Here is a 17,626-nt window from a genome sequence, read left to right on the forward strand (position 1 = left end):
TATTTATATAGGCAGTGGTTAAGAGGTTTGGAGTTAGATAACTAGAAGTCTCTCAGTGTCATAGTTTGACCTTGGCTAATTTATTCAACTTCTCTTATCCTTAATTTCCTCATTTGTGTGTTGGGGATGATAATCTCTTATCAGTGAGTTTTTTCATTAACTGGTAGCTGTTTTTGGAAAGTGCTTAGAACAGTGCCTCGCACATAGGAAGTCCCTAATAAGTGTTTTTGTTTTGTTTTGTTCTTTATTGTTATTACTCTTAGTACTTAACTGTTCAGGCTTGGTGATGTCCCTACTTTGCTTGAAAAAGAATGCTGTACTTCATTATAATAGATCTCTTTTAGCTTCCTAGGCAGCACAGTCTTCACAGTGTTGACGGGTCCAGCATTAGAGTTTTTCATCATGTGGGAAGACATAGTTTGTTCCTAGCCTGAGTTCACATAGTAAGCCAAAAGTAAAGCCACAGTTAGAATTTAGATTTTCAGAACCCTTTATAGTCTGATTTGCAGTTTCATAGAACTTGATATATAAGAGGGGTTGCCATGTAACCTAGGTCCTATGGTCATATAGATCTAAGAGTTATTTGTGACTTGTAGTTGCTAGATATATGTTTGGCACAGGGCATGATAGTTACAAGAAGAAAAGAGTGTAAGACCAATCCTCTTTACCACATGTGTACATGCACCTGTACTTAACCACTTGCTCTCCTGTGCATGCTCACCCACACACCGGAAAAGCTTTTTAAAAAAATAGCCTGCTAGTTGATTTTGAATGGGTCATTATACTTGGACAAGGCCCGTCAAGCTATTTAAATAGATAGGCATGCCCACTTGTAAACCATCAGTTCTTGGCAAATGAACTAAAGCTCTTTCCAGAGAATGCAGCTGTGAAGAGTATGTGTGTGTTAAAATAAGTAAGTGCACAATTGGCAGACACTTCATCTGTCCTCTAGATAATTATAGCAGATAGTTAATCTTGTGATTTTTGTAATAATTTTGGCTCTTACGTTCATAGTGATTACCTTTTTGCCAGCTCAGCTGGGTGCTTTGTTTTTACTGGCTGTTAAGTTTAGACGGACACATTTAATGACTAAAAATTAAGAAAAACCAATAAGGTGAAAAACTTCAGATCCTTTCCTTTTTATTTATGGACTTTAATTTTTAAAATTTTACTAATTTTGTAAAATCACTATATTTGAATTAAATTTAGTTAAGTTTAAGTATTGATTTCATAAATTACTAGAAAATAGAACTTAAGAATAAAGCAGATGAAAATGTAGAAAATGGTGAAAAGTTAATGGGCTTATGCTATCCAGTCAATAAACTAAAGTGATATTAGTAACATACTAGTAACAAAACATGGGAAATGCCTTAAGTTTTTCCTTTGTATTTTCCCATATAGCCTCAGAAAGAATGTTAAATCTTTGCTGATTTTATCTCTTGCCCATGTTTTTTCACATAGACATTATGCTATTTATCCTTGTAATTTATATTTGGGGACTTAGGCAGTTTATTTTATATATGTGCCTTTAGCTATTGGTATAATGCACAGTAATTTTATTACATGAATGTTCATTTTAGATAAATTAGAAAATAAAGATGAACATGGGGTGGGGTAAGACATATAATTCCAACTCTATCATTGTTAACATTTCCATGTCCTATCTAATAATAGACAAACATGGTAATTAACCATACCTTCACTACGCCTCCCATTGGCTAATCAGCGTGATATACAAATTAACCACCAACAAACATGGCGGCTAATTTGCATACTGCAGGCGGGGCCGGCAGCGCACGACGCTGCCTGTGGGACCGGGGCCCCGGACCCCTAACCCGGTGAGGCGGGGCCGGTAGTGCCCGATGCTGCCCGGGAGATCCGGACCTTGGATCCGTGATCTGGCGAGAGCAAAGCAGCGGAGAAGGGAGAGAGCCCAGGTGGCAGAGAAGGGAGGGAGCTGAGGGCTAAGCAGCGAAGGGAGGGAGCGAGGCAGCGGAGAAGGGAGCAAAGCCTGCCTCGGTGGGCTTCGCTCCCTTCTCTGCTTCGCTGCGGTCTCAGGAAGCCCTATTCTTGCAGGAATCTTCCTGCAATGGGCCTCTAGTCCTATATAACAAAAGCCCAGCGGCAGAATGACCGGTTGACCAGTTGTTATGATGCACACTGACCACCAGGGGGCAGATGCTCAACACAGGAGCTGCCCCCTGGTGGTCAGTACACTCCCACAGTGGGAGCGCTGCTCGGCTTACCACAGCAGGACTAGCTGCTCAGAGGGCAAGTCCATAGCCACTTGGCTGACCAGGATGAGCAGCGCTCCCACAGCAGGCCAATCACCACAGGCCACACCCCCCCCACCAGTGCACAAATCCCGTGCACTGGGCCTCTTGTATTTCTTTAATTTTCTGACTTCTAATATATGTAGTCTATGAATGAGGCAGTATAATAGGTATTCTTATTCAGTAATTCTTTTAATTTACTCATCAGGAAATAATTAATGCCTTCTTTGGATAGAAAGTCAGATGACTTCTAAGATCATTTCAACTAAGTCTAGGATTTTTGATCACCTTGAAACATTGTACTTTATTGCACAATTTATAGTTCTTTTTCCCATTATCCTGATAAAATCTTTTCTGTGATTTTTCAGTAAAAGCACAGTTTTTATCATTTAAATGCTTATAAATCTCATATGTTACTGACTTCAATTTAGGGAGAAAAGACTATTCAGACAGTGCCAACGGGAGCAAAGCCAGCTATCATCACTGCTACAAGACCCATCACCAAAATGATTGTAACGCAACCAAAAGGAATAGGTTCCACAGTTCAACCAGCAGCTAAAATCATCCCAACAAAAATTGTTTATGGGCAGCAAGGGAAAACACAGGTATGCTGTAAGATATGGTGATTTTTCATGGCTCAGGTATATTTTAAATTCCTAAAATTCCAAAGTAGAAATTTGAATGAAAAGATCAGTAATATTTTTTAAAAATTATTAAAAGTTATGACTACATGTGTATAATTATCCATCTGTTTTCAAACCCTTTGTTTCACTCCTCACACTTTTAAAAGTATCTAAATATTTGTATCTTATTAAGAGCAAAGATTGGAGAAAATCCCCTTGGAATAAAATTTGTTGAAGTTATGTATTGTTATTTGAGGAGTATAATGTTGAGGAAGAATGGTAGTTATTTAGCAACTCTCAGAGAAAATTATTTACTTTTTATAAGCTAATAGGGCCTTTGAAAGCACTTTATTTACTTAAAAAATTTGCTTTACTTGAAACTTAAATAGTAGAGAAGCTAGTGATCTGTTCATTTTTTCTACTACTAAGGGAGCTTTTCTGGAAATTTGCTTGGGAAATTGAGGCTCAGGAATTAATCTTATGTTGCTGGGCTGCTGTGTATTTTACATGATGTCTGAGAATATCAAAGGAAGCAAGGTAGCTTTGGTTGAGAAATGCTATTCTAGAATTTTTGTAAAAAGTAGTAATTTACCTATAAAATAATAATTTGCGTTTAGAATGATTCCTTAGAATTATAGCTAAATAGTTTACTATCTAAACAAGTAAGTTTGATGATTAGAAGTAAGTCCAAATTACCTTTAAGATTCAACTGGAACAATTTTATTTGTTCCATTATCTAAGTTGTATTATGTTTTCATTCTTGAATTCTTAGAAATGGGTTACTTAATAGAGTCTGAAAAGGTTTAAAATCTTATATGTGGGAGAAATAAAAAATAAATGTGGTGAGTTAACATTATTCCATGTACCCAATTGAAGTCAACTCCAAGAGTCCAAATTTTGAAGTAAAATGGTTCACTTTGAAAAGCTTTCTTCATTTCACTTGCTTTGGTATCTGTGGTTTTCACCTTTGCCAAGAGTTGATCTACCACATATTCCATATTGCTTCTAATAGTTGACTACATCATTGTTCCTCGGGGGATTTTTTCAAAGATGATTTCAGTCCCAAGCAAGTTTACTTTGTATACATGTGTCAGGAATTTCATTTGGTTACTAATGATAGAAAAACCAAAGAACAGTGACTTAAACAAATTAAGGTTTTATTTTTACTATGTTAATTAATGTTCAGACTGGTGAAATCTGGAACTGTTATTGTGACACAAAAATTCCACTGGGAATCTAGGCTCTTTGTATCTTTCTTGTGACTCATTTCTACTATATAGCCTAGATTGTAAAATGACTCCTGAATACATCATAGGCAAGGAAAAAGAGGGGCAGATGCTCTTGTCAGAATCATGGCTGTTATATGGCATGTACCACTTAAAATGTTTTATGTAGCTTGACTATAATTTGCTCATAGATTGAATTAGTCTTTGATGAACAATGTTGTGCCCAAAACATAGTAAATGTACCAAATGCTGTTTTGTACACCAAAGAAATATTATTGTTCATGACATAGAAGTTTAACATTTTAAATAGTGCTCTAAAATTTGAACTTGGTATATTTCTGCTTTTCTCCTAGGTTCTTATTAAACCCAAACCAGTGACATTTCAAGCCACAGTTGTTAGTGAACAAACAAGGCAGCTGGTCACAGAAACATTACAGCAAGCATCCAGGGTGGCAGAGGCCAGTAATTCTTCTATTCAGGAGGGAAAAGAAGAACCACAAAGTTATACAGATAGTTCCTCTTCTACAGAGTCCTCCCAAAGTTCCCAAGGTGAGATTCATTTTATATAATTACTGCTGACAATAGTGCCCTAGTTCCAGAATAGTTGCATCTAGAAATTTTACATAAATATGGTTTGATTTGTCACTTCTTTTGATTTTATTTCCTTTTGTTTGATATGTAATTAGTGAGCTGAAGTTTTGTTTTTGGTAAGGCCTACCATTCTTTACTGCATGGCATATGTTCATCAAATAATTGGTAAACTTAGGATAATGATTTTGACAGGTAGGTATTACAAACTGCTTAGAGCTATGATTCCTCCCTCCTGTTTTCTTTGGGTAGGTAGAAGTATGCAAGAAAGTGAATATACCTTTTGAAATGGTTGTTGCCGAATCTTGAGAAAGAGTCAAGGTGGCCAGAGGTAGGCTACAAGTGGGCTGTAAGTAGGCTATCATGCATTGCAGTTTGCATGGGACAAGTCCTAGTTTATGTCTGTTCTAGCATTATTATTAATAGCATTCCCTTTCATTCTCAAAGGTATCCCAGTTTAGATAATAATTATATGACTCTCCTAATTATAAGGAAGGGGCTATGAAGCCATAATTCATAGTAGGGAAGCTTTTTGTTTTCAGTGCTATTTTAATTATGTTCTTCTAGGAAATCACTTGAAAGATCATGATCATAATCTTTGAGACCTTCTACAAATCTAATACTCAGTTACCTTAAATCACTCTTACTGTCAGGCAGTATGTTATGCCCATGCTTATGCACTCTGATGCATCTAAGCAAAGCTGTTTATATTCCCTCGGTCATTCCTAGTCACTCTATTTCTCTCCCTGCCTTCCCATTATCCTTTCTGCAGTGCTTTGTTAGCACTTTTCTAATATAGATTCTTCATATTATGCAAACACTTCATTATTTGGTAGTTTATACTATGTACTAAGCATTATGCTAGACCCTAGAAAGGCTGAGTAAAATATAGTTCTTGCTCGTTAGGAGCTTAAACTCTAGAGTAGGGGATTAAAAAAAATTAAATGTACAACTTCAGTGTAAGAATTTTATTAGTAACAAAATGTTATTACTAATAAAAATACCAAATGCTGAAAGTTCATACTCCAGTGAGGAGCAGATGAGAAAGCCTCATTAAGAAGTAGCATTTGAAATGGTCTTTGAAAACTCATCAATTCAAAGTAAATAAAAAAGTCGATTTTAACAAATGAAGACTATGTCACTCATTTTATAAAATACATAAAATATTTAGCTTATGCATTGGTTCTAAAAGGGGGACATGAATATATATATTCTATATAATAAAAGTGTAATATGCTAAGTGTCTGATATATTGGTCGACCTCGACCAGTCGCTATGGCATGCACTGACCACCAGGGGGCAGACGCTCCGACCGGTAGGTTAGCTTGCTGCTGGGGTTTGGCCGATTGGGACTGGGCGAGAGGGCTGGACATGCCCTGGAGCCGTCCCACAGTCCCTCCCTGGCCGGCCAACCTCCTATGGTCCCTCCCCAGCTGGCCAACCCCCATGGGCCCTGATGGGAACTGGGTGAGCTGGCCCCAGTGGGCCCCATCGCTGGCCAGGCCCAGAGGGGCGGGGGCAGGAATGGGACCCCACTTGTGCACAAATTTGGGCACTGGGTCTCTAGAGCAGTGATTCTCAACCTTCTGGCCCTTTAAATACAGTTCCTCATGTTGTGACCCAACCATAAAATTTTTTTCGTTGCTACTTCATAATTGTAATGTTGCTACTGTTATGAATCATAATGTAAATATCTGATATGCAGGATGGTCTTAGGTGACCCCTGTGAAAGGGTCGTTCGATCGCCAAAGGGGTCGCGACCCACAGGTTGAGAACCGCTGCTCTAGAGAGTGTGTGTGTGTGTGTGTGTGTGTGTGTGTGTGTGTGTGTATGTGTATGTGCGCCCGCGCACGCGCGCATCTGTATCTGAGATTATATATATACTAGTAGCCCTGTGCACAAATCCATGCGCAAGTAGTTCACTGCTGCTTGCCTCAGCTGGCCGCCTGGCCCACTGCCGCTCGTAGCTCTCTGCCGCTCATAGCTCGCTGCCCCGCCCTCCTGCTGTTGGTCATTACATGTCACAGCATAACGACCATTTGCATATTACTTCCTTATTATATAGGATAATCTCAGATGATCTTTTAAAATTGTTCTTCTTTTCCTAAGGGAGCCCTAAATCAATCAGGACTTTCCAAACATGTCACTTCATTAGTGAGTCTTCAGTTGTCATTCTAAGAATGGTGCAAGAGTTTGGCTATTTCTAGATGTGATTGAGTATAAGGTTTTTCTGCTCTGATCTATTATAATATAAGCATCATCATCTGTTTTTATTTATTTTCTTTCATTTTGTATTTTAAAAAATATTCTGTAATACAGACATACTTCAAGACATAGTTCAAGATTAAGCGTATCTAATGTAATTGAATATGAAGCCAGTTTTTATAATCTGCATTTACCCTTCTTCCCATATCCTTGTATAGCTCTTTAGTACATAGTCACAAAGACAAGGTGTTGGGAATATATATGCTGTGATTTAAAGAGAAAGGGATAGCCCTAACTGGTTTGGCACAGTGGATAGAGCGTCGGCCTGCGGACTGAAAGGTCCCGGGTTCGATTCTGGTCAAGGGCATGTACCTGGGTTGTGGGCACATCCCCAGTGGGAGGTGTGCAGGAGGCACCTGATCAATGTTTCTCTCTCATCAATGTTTCTAACTCTCTATCCCTCTCCTTCCTCTCTGTAAAAAATGAATAAAATATATTTTTAAAAAAATAAAAATAAAAAATAAAGAGAAAGGGATAAACGATTGAGCAGTCTAAAATTGTGCTGTTTTGAGTGTTTGAGTGTTATAACTGCTAGGAATCTAAGCACTAGTTAGATGTCCATTTTTCTTTTATATTGCTTTTGTGGTTTTTAGCGCCACCTCCTCCCCACCCCGCAAATAGCAACATTTTTTAATGTAATTTAAGATAGGAGAAAGTAGCAGGAAGAGTAAAAAGAACTCCTGTGTATACTTTTTATCTAGATTCACCACTAGTTTACATTTTGCCCTGTTAGCTTTGTTGTTGCTTCTCTAACTAAACCCCTCCACCCCGCCCCCCCCCCCATTTGAGAACAAGTTATAGATATCATGTCCTTTACCCCTAAATACTTACATTTGTAGGTTCATATTTCTTAAGGGTTAGTCTATTCATAACTAAAATGCAGTTACCAAAATCAAGAAATTAAAGCTATGATTTTATAATCTATAATCCATTCAAATGTCATCAATTGTCTAATAATATTCTTTATACTTTTTTCTTCAGTCCACAATCTAATTAAAGACTGCATTGCATTTAGTTGCATTTAATTATCATGGCTCTTCATTTTCCTTTAACTTTAGTCGATCCTTCAGCCTTTCTTTGTGTTTCTTGATCTTGACATTTTTGAAGAGTATAGAGCAGTTACTTTGTAGAATATTCTTCTGTTGTTTTGTCTGATGTTTGCTCTTGATTAAATTCAGCAAGAATTCCACAGATATGATATTGTGTCCTTAGTTTTATCTCATTAGTAGGCACATGATGTTAGTTTGTCCCTATATTGATGTTAATTTAATGTTGATCAATTGGCTGAGGTGATATCTTCCCCATTTGTGAGGAGATACTTTGAAACTATATAAATATTATGTTCCTCGTTAAACATTTATCTTCTAGTTTTAGCATCCATTGATGATTTTCTAAAGTTCATTATTTGTATATTTGATAGTTGGCATTCTACTGTAAAAATAAATCAACCTATTTTTGATTTCAGATGTTTTTCTGATGACTTGTCTTACACAAGTCCTGGAAATAAGGATATTTCTTATGCCAGGGGAATTTTTTTATTCTACTTATAGTTTCTAACTTTTCCCATTATCTCCCACCCCCAAGGAGGTGAGGAATAAATCAAAGTTAAGCAAAGCATACTTACTGCATAACTTTTCAGAGCTGTTATGTGCTAATATGAGGAGTGCAGTATATAATGTAAAATGCTCCCCAACTTTTTTGACCATGGGACCCTTTTTTTGGAGAACATCTTGAGAAATTAATGTTCTCTGGAACATTTTGGGTGATGCTGTCTAGACAATTAAATACTATGAAGGCCTTAGGCTTTATGACAATACTTCAGAGGGAAGGTACATGTTACATCGTAAAAAGGATGTAGACATCTTGGGTTTAGTTTAGAAGAGATGGTTTAGTTGGGTAAGGCATCTGGGAATCATTTTATATGAGGAATGGTTAGTGAAGACAGACCATTTATCATGGAGAAGAGATGATGAAGATTGAGTTGGGTTGGGGGAGCATGGAGATATCATCAGTTATCTTGAGGAAGAGGAAAAAGAATAGGTCTGTGTAGATACATGGGTGGAAACTAGAACCATTGGGTAGAAGTAACAGAAAAACCTGCTTCCACTCCATTAAAGAAAATTTTCTAATTGTTATATTGTACAGAGTTGGGAAGGAAACTGTTTTAGAAAGTAGTGAGTTCTCTGGTGGTGGAGTTCCTGGACTGGCGGTGGTACTTTGTGAAGATTATAGCATACAATTGCTGAGAGCATTAAATGAACTTTTAAATCTTTTCTGGCTGACAGGTCTTATGATATTATGAAAATGTGATATAGGCATTTTATAGTAAAGACATAGAGACATTCTTTCATAGAGATGTCTGAGTCTGCCTTTGGATACAGTGTGTATCTCTAGTACAAAACATGTGGTAGTTATTTAATAAATACTTGCTAAGTAATTTGTCGGGAAAGATATCTGAGGGTTAGCAGGCCACCATCTTCAAGAGATATAGGGTCATTTAAAAAAATAGCCTTCCCAAAGAAAACAAAATCAACATATAATAGATCTGGAATTTTTAATTACCATTTAAAAACTGCATTCCTCCCCTACACCCTACACCCCTTCAAAAAAAAAAATAACAACAATACTGGGTAGAATATGTACAACACCAGGGATGCATAATTTCCATTAAACCTTCAAAAAATTCTACAAGATGGATGCACATCACATAATCAAATGGTACTATGAAATCAGATTCCTGGTACCTCAGTCATTACTTTCTGACCTCAGCATCAGACTTGATAGGCAGTAGATTTATCAGACTAAACATAAGCCAAAGGTAGAGAGGAAAATCACTCAAGAAATGGTTTTCACATCGAGGTTCACTCTCTCATTCTGTCATAGATGTTGGGGTTGTTTCGGTAATACTTTGTGATGGTCAGCTACTCTTTCTGAGTATGGACAGAGAGTGAGCAATCTCCCCAGTCTCTATGGGATGATGTTATTTGTGATGATGTCCCTGATAAGTGTTCCCATGTGGAAATTTGTGTTCCTTTTCTAGTCTCTACCATATCCCTCTACAAATGAAGTCCTTGCTTTCTTCTAGATAATCTATGTATATGGAGTGGAGTTGCCAAGTCATTCTTTGCCTATAAGTCCTTTCATCCAACCAAGGGGTACTTATATCATCAATGGAATTTTTTAAATTTGAGAACTTAGGTTATATAAAAAGAATAATTCCCTAATATAATTCTCTTAAGTTTAAGTTCTGTATATCTACTTAGAATGAGTAAAGAAAAATGGTTATATGCTTCACATAGCATTTGGTATTCCGGGATAGTATCCTTTAATTTTGTAGATTTTGGAGGAAGTTTAATGAAAGTTATACATCCTTCATATACCTTATGTCCTACCCATTTGGGTGTGTGTGTGTGTGTGTGTATAACAACTTATTAGTGTTAATTAAAAATTCTAGATTTATTGTAAACTGATTTTGTTTTCTTTGAGAAGACTATTAGTTTATTTTTATCTCTCTCTTTTTTTTAAGAGTTTCCCCTGCCCCAACCTTTTGGGACAAATTTGTGGATTTCAAAAATATAATATTCATAGAAGGTCAAACTTATGTTGCATTTATTCTTGTTTGGGGAACTACATGAATTCTTTTTATTATTCTGTGATGCTTTCACTGACCATTCCAATTCAAAGCAGACTTTTTCTTTCTATGTATTCATCTTATTTGCCCTAATCATTTGGTTTTACCCCAAAATACAAAGCTATATGTATATCTTTATTTTGTGTCTCTTTCATTATATAATCCAGACTTGGGAGTAGGGATCTTGCCTTTATATATCTTGCATAATTTTCTGTGTGGTGTTTTGGACAAAGGAGTTTAGGAACTTAACAGTAGTCTAGTCCGATCTGCTTATTCTGTAGATAGAAAACTCATAGTTTGTTGCTCGATTTGATGCACATTTAGTATTTACATGCATACCAGTATAGCATGAATATAATAAACCTTGAATTAGGGTGTAATTTCATTTGAAACTAACAAAAAGTCTTAGAATGGAGGACTTTCAGGCCACCACTACCACAACAATATTTCTATTGCCCTTCATAGTTTACAGAGCTCTTTTACATATATGATTTTGTTATATCCTCAGATCCTCAGAAATTCTTTGAGGTAGAGAGGTGATTTTATTGTTGCCATAATTAAATAATGATACTAAGACCCAAAGAACCAACTTGCTAATAATTGATAGAGCTGAGGCTATAACCTAAGACTTTGAATTCCAAGTGTTGTATGTGTCCTATTATATCAGGTTGCTTCTAGATTATCTATCCAGTCCTGTTGTTAGTGGACAAGATTTCCTTTCAATAAATCAGTCATTCAATAAGTGTTGACTGAATGCTGGGGTTGTAATACAGAGCACATTTTCAGCTGCATTTGGGAAAATAAGACTCCTATAGCATTTGTTCTTACACAAATATATACCCACTTACACAAGTACTCACCTATTTATTATAACAGTTATCACATTGAATTGTAACTTGTCTTTTTTACATGTCTGTCTCCCCAACCAGATTGTGTGCTTCTTGAGAATCCTCTGATTATTCTGTGAGCTCCTTTGTATCCTCAATGCCAAATATAGACTCTGGCACATAGGTGCCTAGTTTGTTCAGTTAATGAATGAATAATTCTGTGAATACAGACATGAAAGACATTTGCCCTCTGGGGGCTTACAAGTCTTCTTGGGGAGATAAAGCATGAAGTTTACAATAAATACAAAGATTTTTAAAAAGCAAATTGTTTTTTTTTTTTTAAGAGAAACTTTGTTTATAGGGTTTGTTTTTTTTTAACTAATATAAAACAGATTCCCAGCCTGTAGTTCATGTAATTGCTTCCCGGCGTCAGGATTGGTCAGAACATGAGATTGCAATGGAGACTAGCCCCACCATAATTTATCAGGATGTATCCAGTGAATCACAATCAGCTACTTCAACAATCAAAGCTCTGTTAGAACTCCAACAGACAACAGGTATGAACTCACATGCTCAATTGAATGAAGCATGTTTTCTCTAGAGATGGGTTGTGCTAAACTACTACCACTGTTCTATTTTCTTTGTTATTTGAGCACATTTCCCCCCTCTGGACTTGTCTATAATCATTGGTGCAGTCTTCTTACTTATCACTTCATTAAGATGTGCACAGGAGCACTGAAGGATAGATATAGTCAGTAAGAAGGTAGAAAAAAATGGCAGAGCTTTCTTCTCTGTCTACTGACTTAAGTGGACAATCCTGTTGCTCTTGTCACCAGAAAGGAGTAGGTCTGTTACTTCTAAGTGGAAAGATAGATACAGGACACCAGCTCTATTAAAAAATAGTAGGAGGCAGATTGAAGGGCCCGTCATCCTCCTTGATATTGGTGGGACAGTTTTATGTTCATAAAACACCATTAATGGCCCTTTCTAGCATTCTGATTTGTTTTAATTTTATCTTCATATTTCTTTATATAATTTACTTACTTGAACTTCCATGCAAAGCTATCCTCACAAGATTCTGTCAGTATTTCTAGTTACTAAATATCTTCAACGAACTAGGCAAAACCTGTGTTATAAATACTGACCTCTCTATTATAATAGGTCAAAGATTATCAGAGTATTTAAGGGACCTTAGCAATGATCTCATCCAACCCTTTCATTTTATGGATAAGTAAACTGAAACTAGAGAGGTTACCCAGTAGGTTAGTGGCAGAGTGAGATTCAATGTCTTGATTCCTAGTTCAATGTCCTCTCTACTTATAGAGCGACTTCTGTATTCTTTTGGCTTTGTTTTGCTTTCTTTGTTTAAATGATTATCTTGATTTTGTCACATTATATGCTTTGTGCGAATAATCTGAATGATCATTCAGTGGACTTGATTATTGGTTACTACTCTTTGTTGTGACATCCACTCTACACTACCCCAAGAATACTAGTATTTAATGTAAGTCTTTGGTTAACATTTTAAAATATTGATATTATTTTTAGCTTTAGTCATTTCCTCAGCTCCTTGTTTTTTACATACTCAGCCATTTTCATTCATGCCTTATAAGAAGGTAGAAACTGAATGAGTAGATTCTGTGGAAAAAGTGATAAGATAAAAAAATAAATCTGTCCACAGAAACCATTCCTGATTCTAGACTATTCCAGAAGACTTTTTTTTTTTTTTTTTGCAGGAACACAGAAGCCATTTTTTCTAATGTTGAAAATTTTTATTTTTTAAAAGTCATTAAAAATACTATAATATTTCTTTAGAGATTACCTTAAAATTTTAATAGAACAAATTAAACTGATCACTGAGTTGTGTAATTCAGGGTAGATGTGCCTGAGTGGAAATCATGCTATGTACTGCTTATTCACCCTTTGTTTTCAGGTTGGTGAACTCAAGGATACCAGGGACTCCCTTGAAGAAGGGTAAAGAAAATGTTGGAAGGGAAATGTGTATAAGGGAAACGGAACCAGTTGTCTGGCCTAATGATATTAGGGGGGGGATTTTACTCTGATTGCATTTGAGTCCTTTTTGCTAGGCTTTTGGGTATGATTGCACAAGTTGTGGACTCTATACCCTTGCATAGCAGTCTGATTTTTCCTTTTCAACTCATTGTCTCCTTAGTCACTGCCAGTGTGGCACCCCAGAGGTCTGGTTCGTTATTCCCATGGACAACTCTGGTTTGGGTACTTGTTTGTAATAAAAGTTAACTTTTCCCCTGACTTTTTTATGCAGTAAAGGAAAAATTGGAATCTAAACCAAGACAACCTACTATTGACTTGAGTCAAATGGCAGTGCCTATTCAGATGACCCAGGAAAAAAGACATTCTCCGGAGAGTCCATCAATTGCTGTAGTAGAGTCAGAACTCGTTGCTGAATACATCACTACAGGTAGGTGTCCTTTTAAAAAGTAGTATTAAGGTAGGAGAGCTACCTTTCTGCATTTCATAGGGTGGTTGTTTGGGAGAGAATATATTTTTTACATTTCCAGATCTTTTTCAGTTTGCTCTGAGAGCAAATTCACTTTGTCCTTGGGATTACTCTTTTATGACTAGGGGTTGGGGAGAGGCGGGTAATAGGTTGCTACAGTTTGCAAGTAATATAAAACTGCAAGTTGGCCATAAATAATATCTGTGACTATAGGGTAACACTTTTAGAGAGAGGATAAATATTTTTTTATCTAGAGATAAACATTTTTTATGCATCCGAACTTTTTAATTTTGGAGGAGGGGGAGAGATGGATCAAGGGAGAAAGAAGGTAAAAAATCCAATCCTTTTTTAACGTAAAGGAAAAAAATGTGGAAATTTTTAAGTTATTATAAATACTTATGAGTTCTGGTGGAAAGTGAATTAGGTATTTGTTTAAAATACAGCCTGGAAGCAAAATACTAATGAGATTTTTGGATGTTGTATATAGAGAATGGAGCAGGAAGGATAATAGATTCTTTCAGATGCTGGTGAAACCACACCTGGAATACTGCTTTCTGTTTTGGACACTTCATTACCTTGAGATTTGAAATAGTTCAGAGAGTAGTAATGTGCATAATTCAGGGTTAGGAGAGAGGACTTATGAGGCACTATGTAAAGAACACCTGTCTTAAGTATTCCTTAGCAGTGATTAAAAGAGAACATAAAGTTAAAAATATTTGAAGGATGTAAATACTGAAGCAGAAAGGGAATTCTTTGGCTTCATTTTAGAAGATATTAAGACTAATGGGTTAAAATTGCCAAATGGAAAATCCATTTAAAGATTATGGAAAGCCATCTAGCATTTACTTCAGAGATATTTAGCAGAAAGCTAAATAAAGCAGAGGGCAATATGTTAGGGAATCAGTATTGACCTCGGTATAGACTAGATTATCATAAATAGATGAAAAGACCTATGATTTCTTCCCATACTTATCCTTTTCAGAATGCAGTGATGAGGGGACAGAGGTTGCTTTTCCCCTTCTAGGTGAGTGGTGTGCATCCATTTGTTGTACAACCAAAGGTAAAAGATGATTGTTTGGGGGAGAACCACTTCAATGTATACGCTCTACTCTGATCTGGTAGAGGAAAGGAAAGCTCCAATCAGTGAAAGAAAGGAAGAGAGATTTTCTTTTTGCAGAATAGTGGGATTTTTTCTCAGAAATAAACAATTTGATATTGGGGGGGAAAAGAGTTCTTTAAAGAAATAAGTGAGTTTATGGTATTTATTTGGCCCAGTTAAGCTGTTTTCCAATGTTCACCCTGTGGCCTCCTTCCAGATGTAGGCATACTAGTATGTACATACAGCAACAACAGAAAAATGCATTTTTGAGTATAGATAGAAAGTATTATAGAAATAAAGCTTGTTTATATTTCACTGGATAGTTTTAAAGTTCTGTACTTATAACACATAAATGGCATTTTTACATTGATTTCTGTAGTGATCACCTTACACTTGGATACCCCACTGATGACTTTTCTAAGTATGAAACCACTACTACTTGAAATTACAGATCAAGATATATGAGCATTAGCCCTCGCCAGTTTGGCTCAGTGGATAGAGCGTCAGCCTGTGGACTGAAGGGTCCCAGGTTTGATTCCAGTCAAAGGCACATGCCCAGGTTGCAGGCTTGATCCCGGGTAGGGGGCTTTCAGGAGGCAGCTGATCAATGAGTCCCTCTCATCATTGATGTTTCTATCTCTCCCTCTCCTTTCCTCTCTGAAATCAATAAAAATATACTTAAAAAAATATATATATGAGCATTAGAATCATGGATTATGGAGTTTTCATAGTCTCAAATTCTTAGCTCATTTTCTAGAATTCTTTACTCTGTTCCTGATTCAGAAAGTTGGTTTCTCAGTAAATATAAGCATTTTTAAAGCTGTGTAGAATAAGAAGCAGTGAATGTTTGTACTGTTTAAAATGTTGAAATTCAGGCTGGTAAAATATGATTGATTGGCATCAATATAGATAGTTTACTACATGGGATCTTTGTAGCAAAAAAAAAAGTGGGGTTATTTCAATGTATACTCTTATTTGGGTCAGATGAGCTAAGAGAAGATGTATTATTTTGTTAACTTTATATTTTAGTACTTAACAACTTAAGGAATGTTTTCAATCCATTACTTCATTTGGTCCCCTTCTAGGTAGAAACAAATTATTATTATCCCATTAAAAAACAAAAATCAAACAAACCAACAAAATCTCTTAAGTTTTAGAGGTTAAATAAAGTTTACATGACCTCTTCAAATTCCCATAGCTGGTTGGTGGCAGCGTGGGGCAGAATCCAGGTGTGACTCTTAGTGATGACACTCTCTGCAGTATCATCTTGACCTCTTACAGCTTTAGGAACTGTAAGGCTAGCTAATCTAATAAAAGAGAAACATGCAAATTGACTGTACCTTTGCTATGTCCCAAGCCACGCCCACCAGCCAATCAGAGCAAATTAACCCAATCAAGATGGTGGCCGCAGCCATGGAGCTGGAGCAAGCAGGAGGCTTGGTTGCCCCGGCGATGGAGGAAGCCAAGCTTCCCGCCTGCCCTGGCCAGCTGTGGCCTCCACTAAAGGCAACAAAGTTTCAATTATAGGAGATAAATAAATCCCAGACACCTGCTTCCAGCCAGCCTCCACTGGGAGCTTGGGTAGCTGGGGGCTGTGGCCAGCCTGCAAACAGCCATCAGCCCCTCACCCAGGCTGGCCAGGCACCCCAGCGGGGACCCCCACCCTGAAGGGGCTGTGGCCAGCCTGCAAACAGCCATCAGTCCCTCACCCAGGCTGGCCACACCCTCATGGGGTGCGGGTCCCCGCTGGGGAGCTTGGCAGCCTGCAAACAGCCATCAGCCACTCACCCAGACTGGCCAGGCACCCCAGCAGGACCCCTCACCCTGAAGGGGGTATGGCCAGTCTGAAAACGGCCCTCAGCCCCTCACCCAGGCTGGCCAGGCACCCCAGTGGGACTCCCACCCTGATCCGGGACACCCTTCAGGGCAAACCAGCCAGCCCCCACCCATGCACCAGGCATATAATAAAAGGGTAATATGCAAGTAGACCCTAACAGCAGAACAACTGGGAATGACTGGTTACTATGACACACACTGACCACCGGAGGGCAGATGCTCAATGCAGGAGCTGCCCCCTGGTGGTCAGTGCGCTCCCACAGGGGGAGCTCTGCTCAGCCACAAGCCAGGCTGATGGCTGCCAGCACAGCAGTGATGGCGGGAGCCTCTCCTGCCTCCTCAGCAGCGATAAGGATGTCCGACTGCAGCTTAGGCCTGGTCCCCGCTGACAAGTGGACATCCTCTGAGGGCTCCTGGGCTGCTAGAGGGATGTCTGATTGCCAGCTTAGGCCCGCTCCCCCAGGGAGCGGGCCTAAGCCAGCAGGTGGACATCCCCCAAGGGGTCCCAGACTGCAAGAGGGCACAGGCCGGGCTGAGGGACACCCCCCCACCCAGTGCACAAATTTTTGTGCACCGGGCCTCTAGTCTATATAATAAAAGCCTAAGTGACCACTGCAACAGAACAACCAGAAAGACTGCTATGATGCGCATTGACCACCAGGGGGCAGACACTCAACACAGGAGCTGCCCCCTGGTCATCAGTGTGCTCCCCCAGGGGGAGCGTCACTCATCAGAAGCCAGGTTCACGGCTGGCGAGCGCAGCAGCAGTGGCGGGAGCC

General features: G+C 38.2%; 1 protein-coding gene across 1 annotated transcript in view; it reads left to right on the top strand.

Annotated features, from left to right (window-relative positions):
• Positions 1-17,626, top strand: part of EMSY (EMSY transcriptional repressor, BRCA2 interacting) — an 83,858-nt gene that overhangs the window by 56,126 nt on the left and 10,106 nt on the right. The window contains exons 14-18 of the mRNA XM_081100072.1: positions 2,705-2,878; positions 4,476-4,671; positions 11,826-11,990; positions 13,718-13,873; positions 14,895-14,936. Of these exons, the coding sequence (XP_080956198.1) occupies positions 2,705-2,878; positions 4,476-4,671; positions 11,826-11,990; positions 13,718-13,873; positions 14,895-14,936 (733 nt within the window). The remainder of the gene's footprint in view (positions 1-2,704; positions 2,879-4,475; positions 4,672-11,825; positions 11,991-13,717; positions 13,874-14,894; positions 14,937-17,626) is intronic.

Source organism: Myotis nattereri (assembly GCF_964212035.1).
Source record: "Myotis nattereri genome assembly, chromosome: 9".
In the NCBI taxonomy this organism is placed as follows: Eukaryota; Metazoa; Chordata; class Mammalia; order Chiroptera; family Vespertilionidae; genus Myotis; species Myotis nattereri.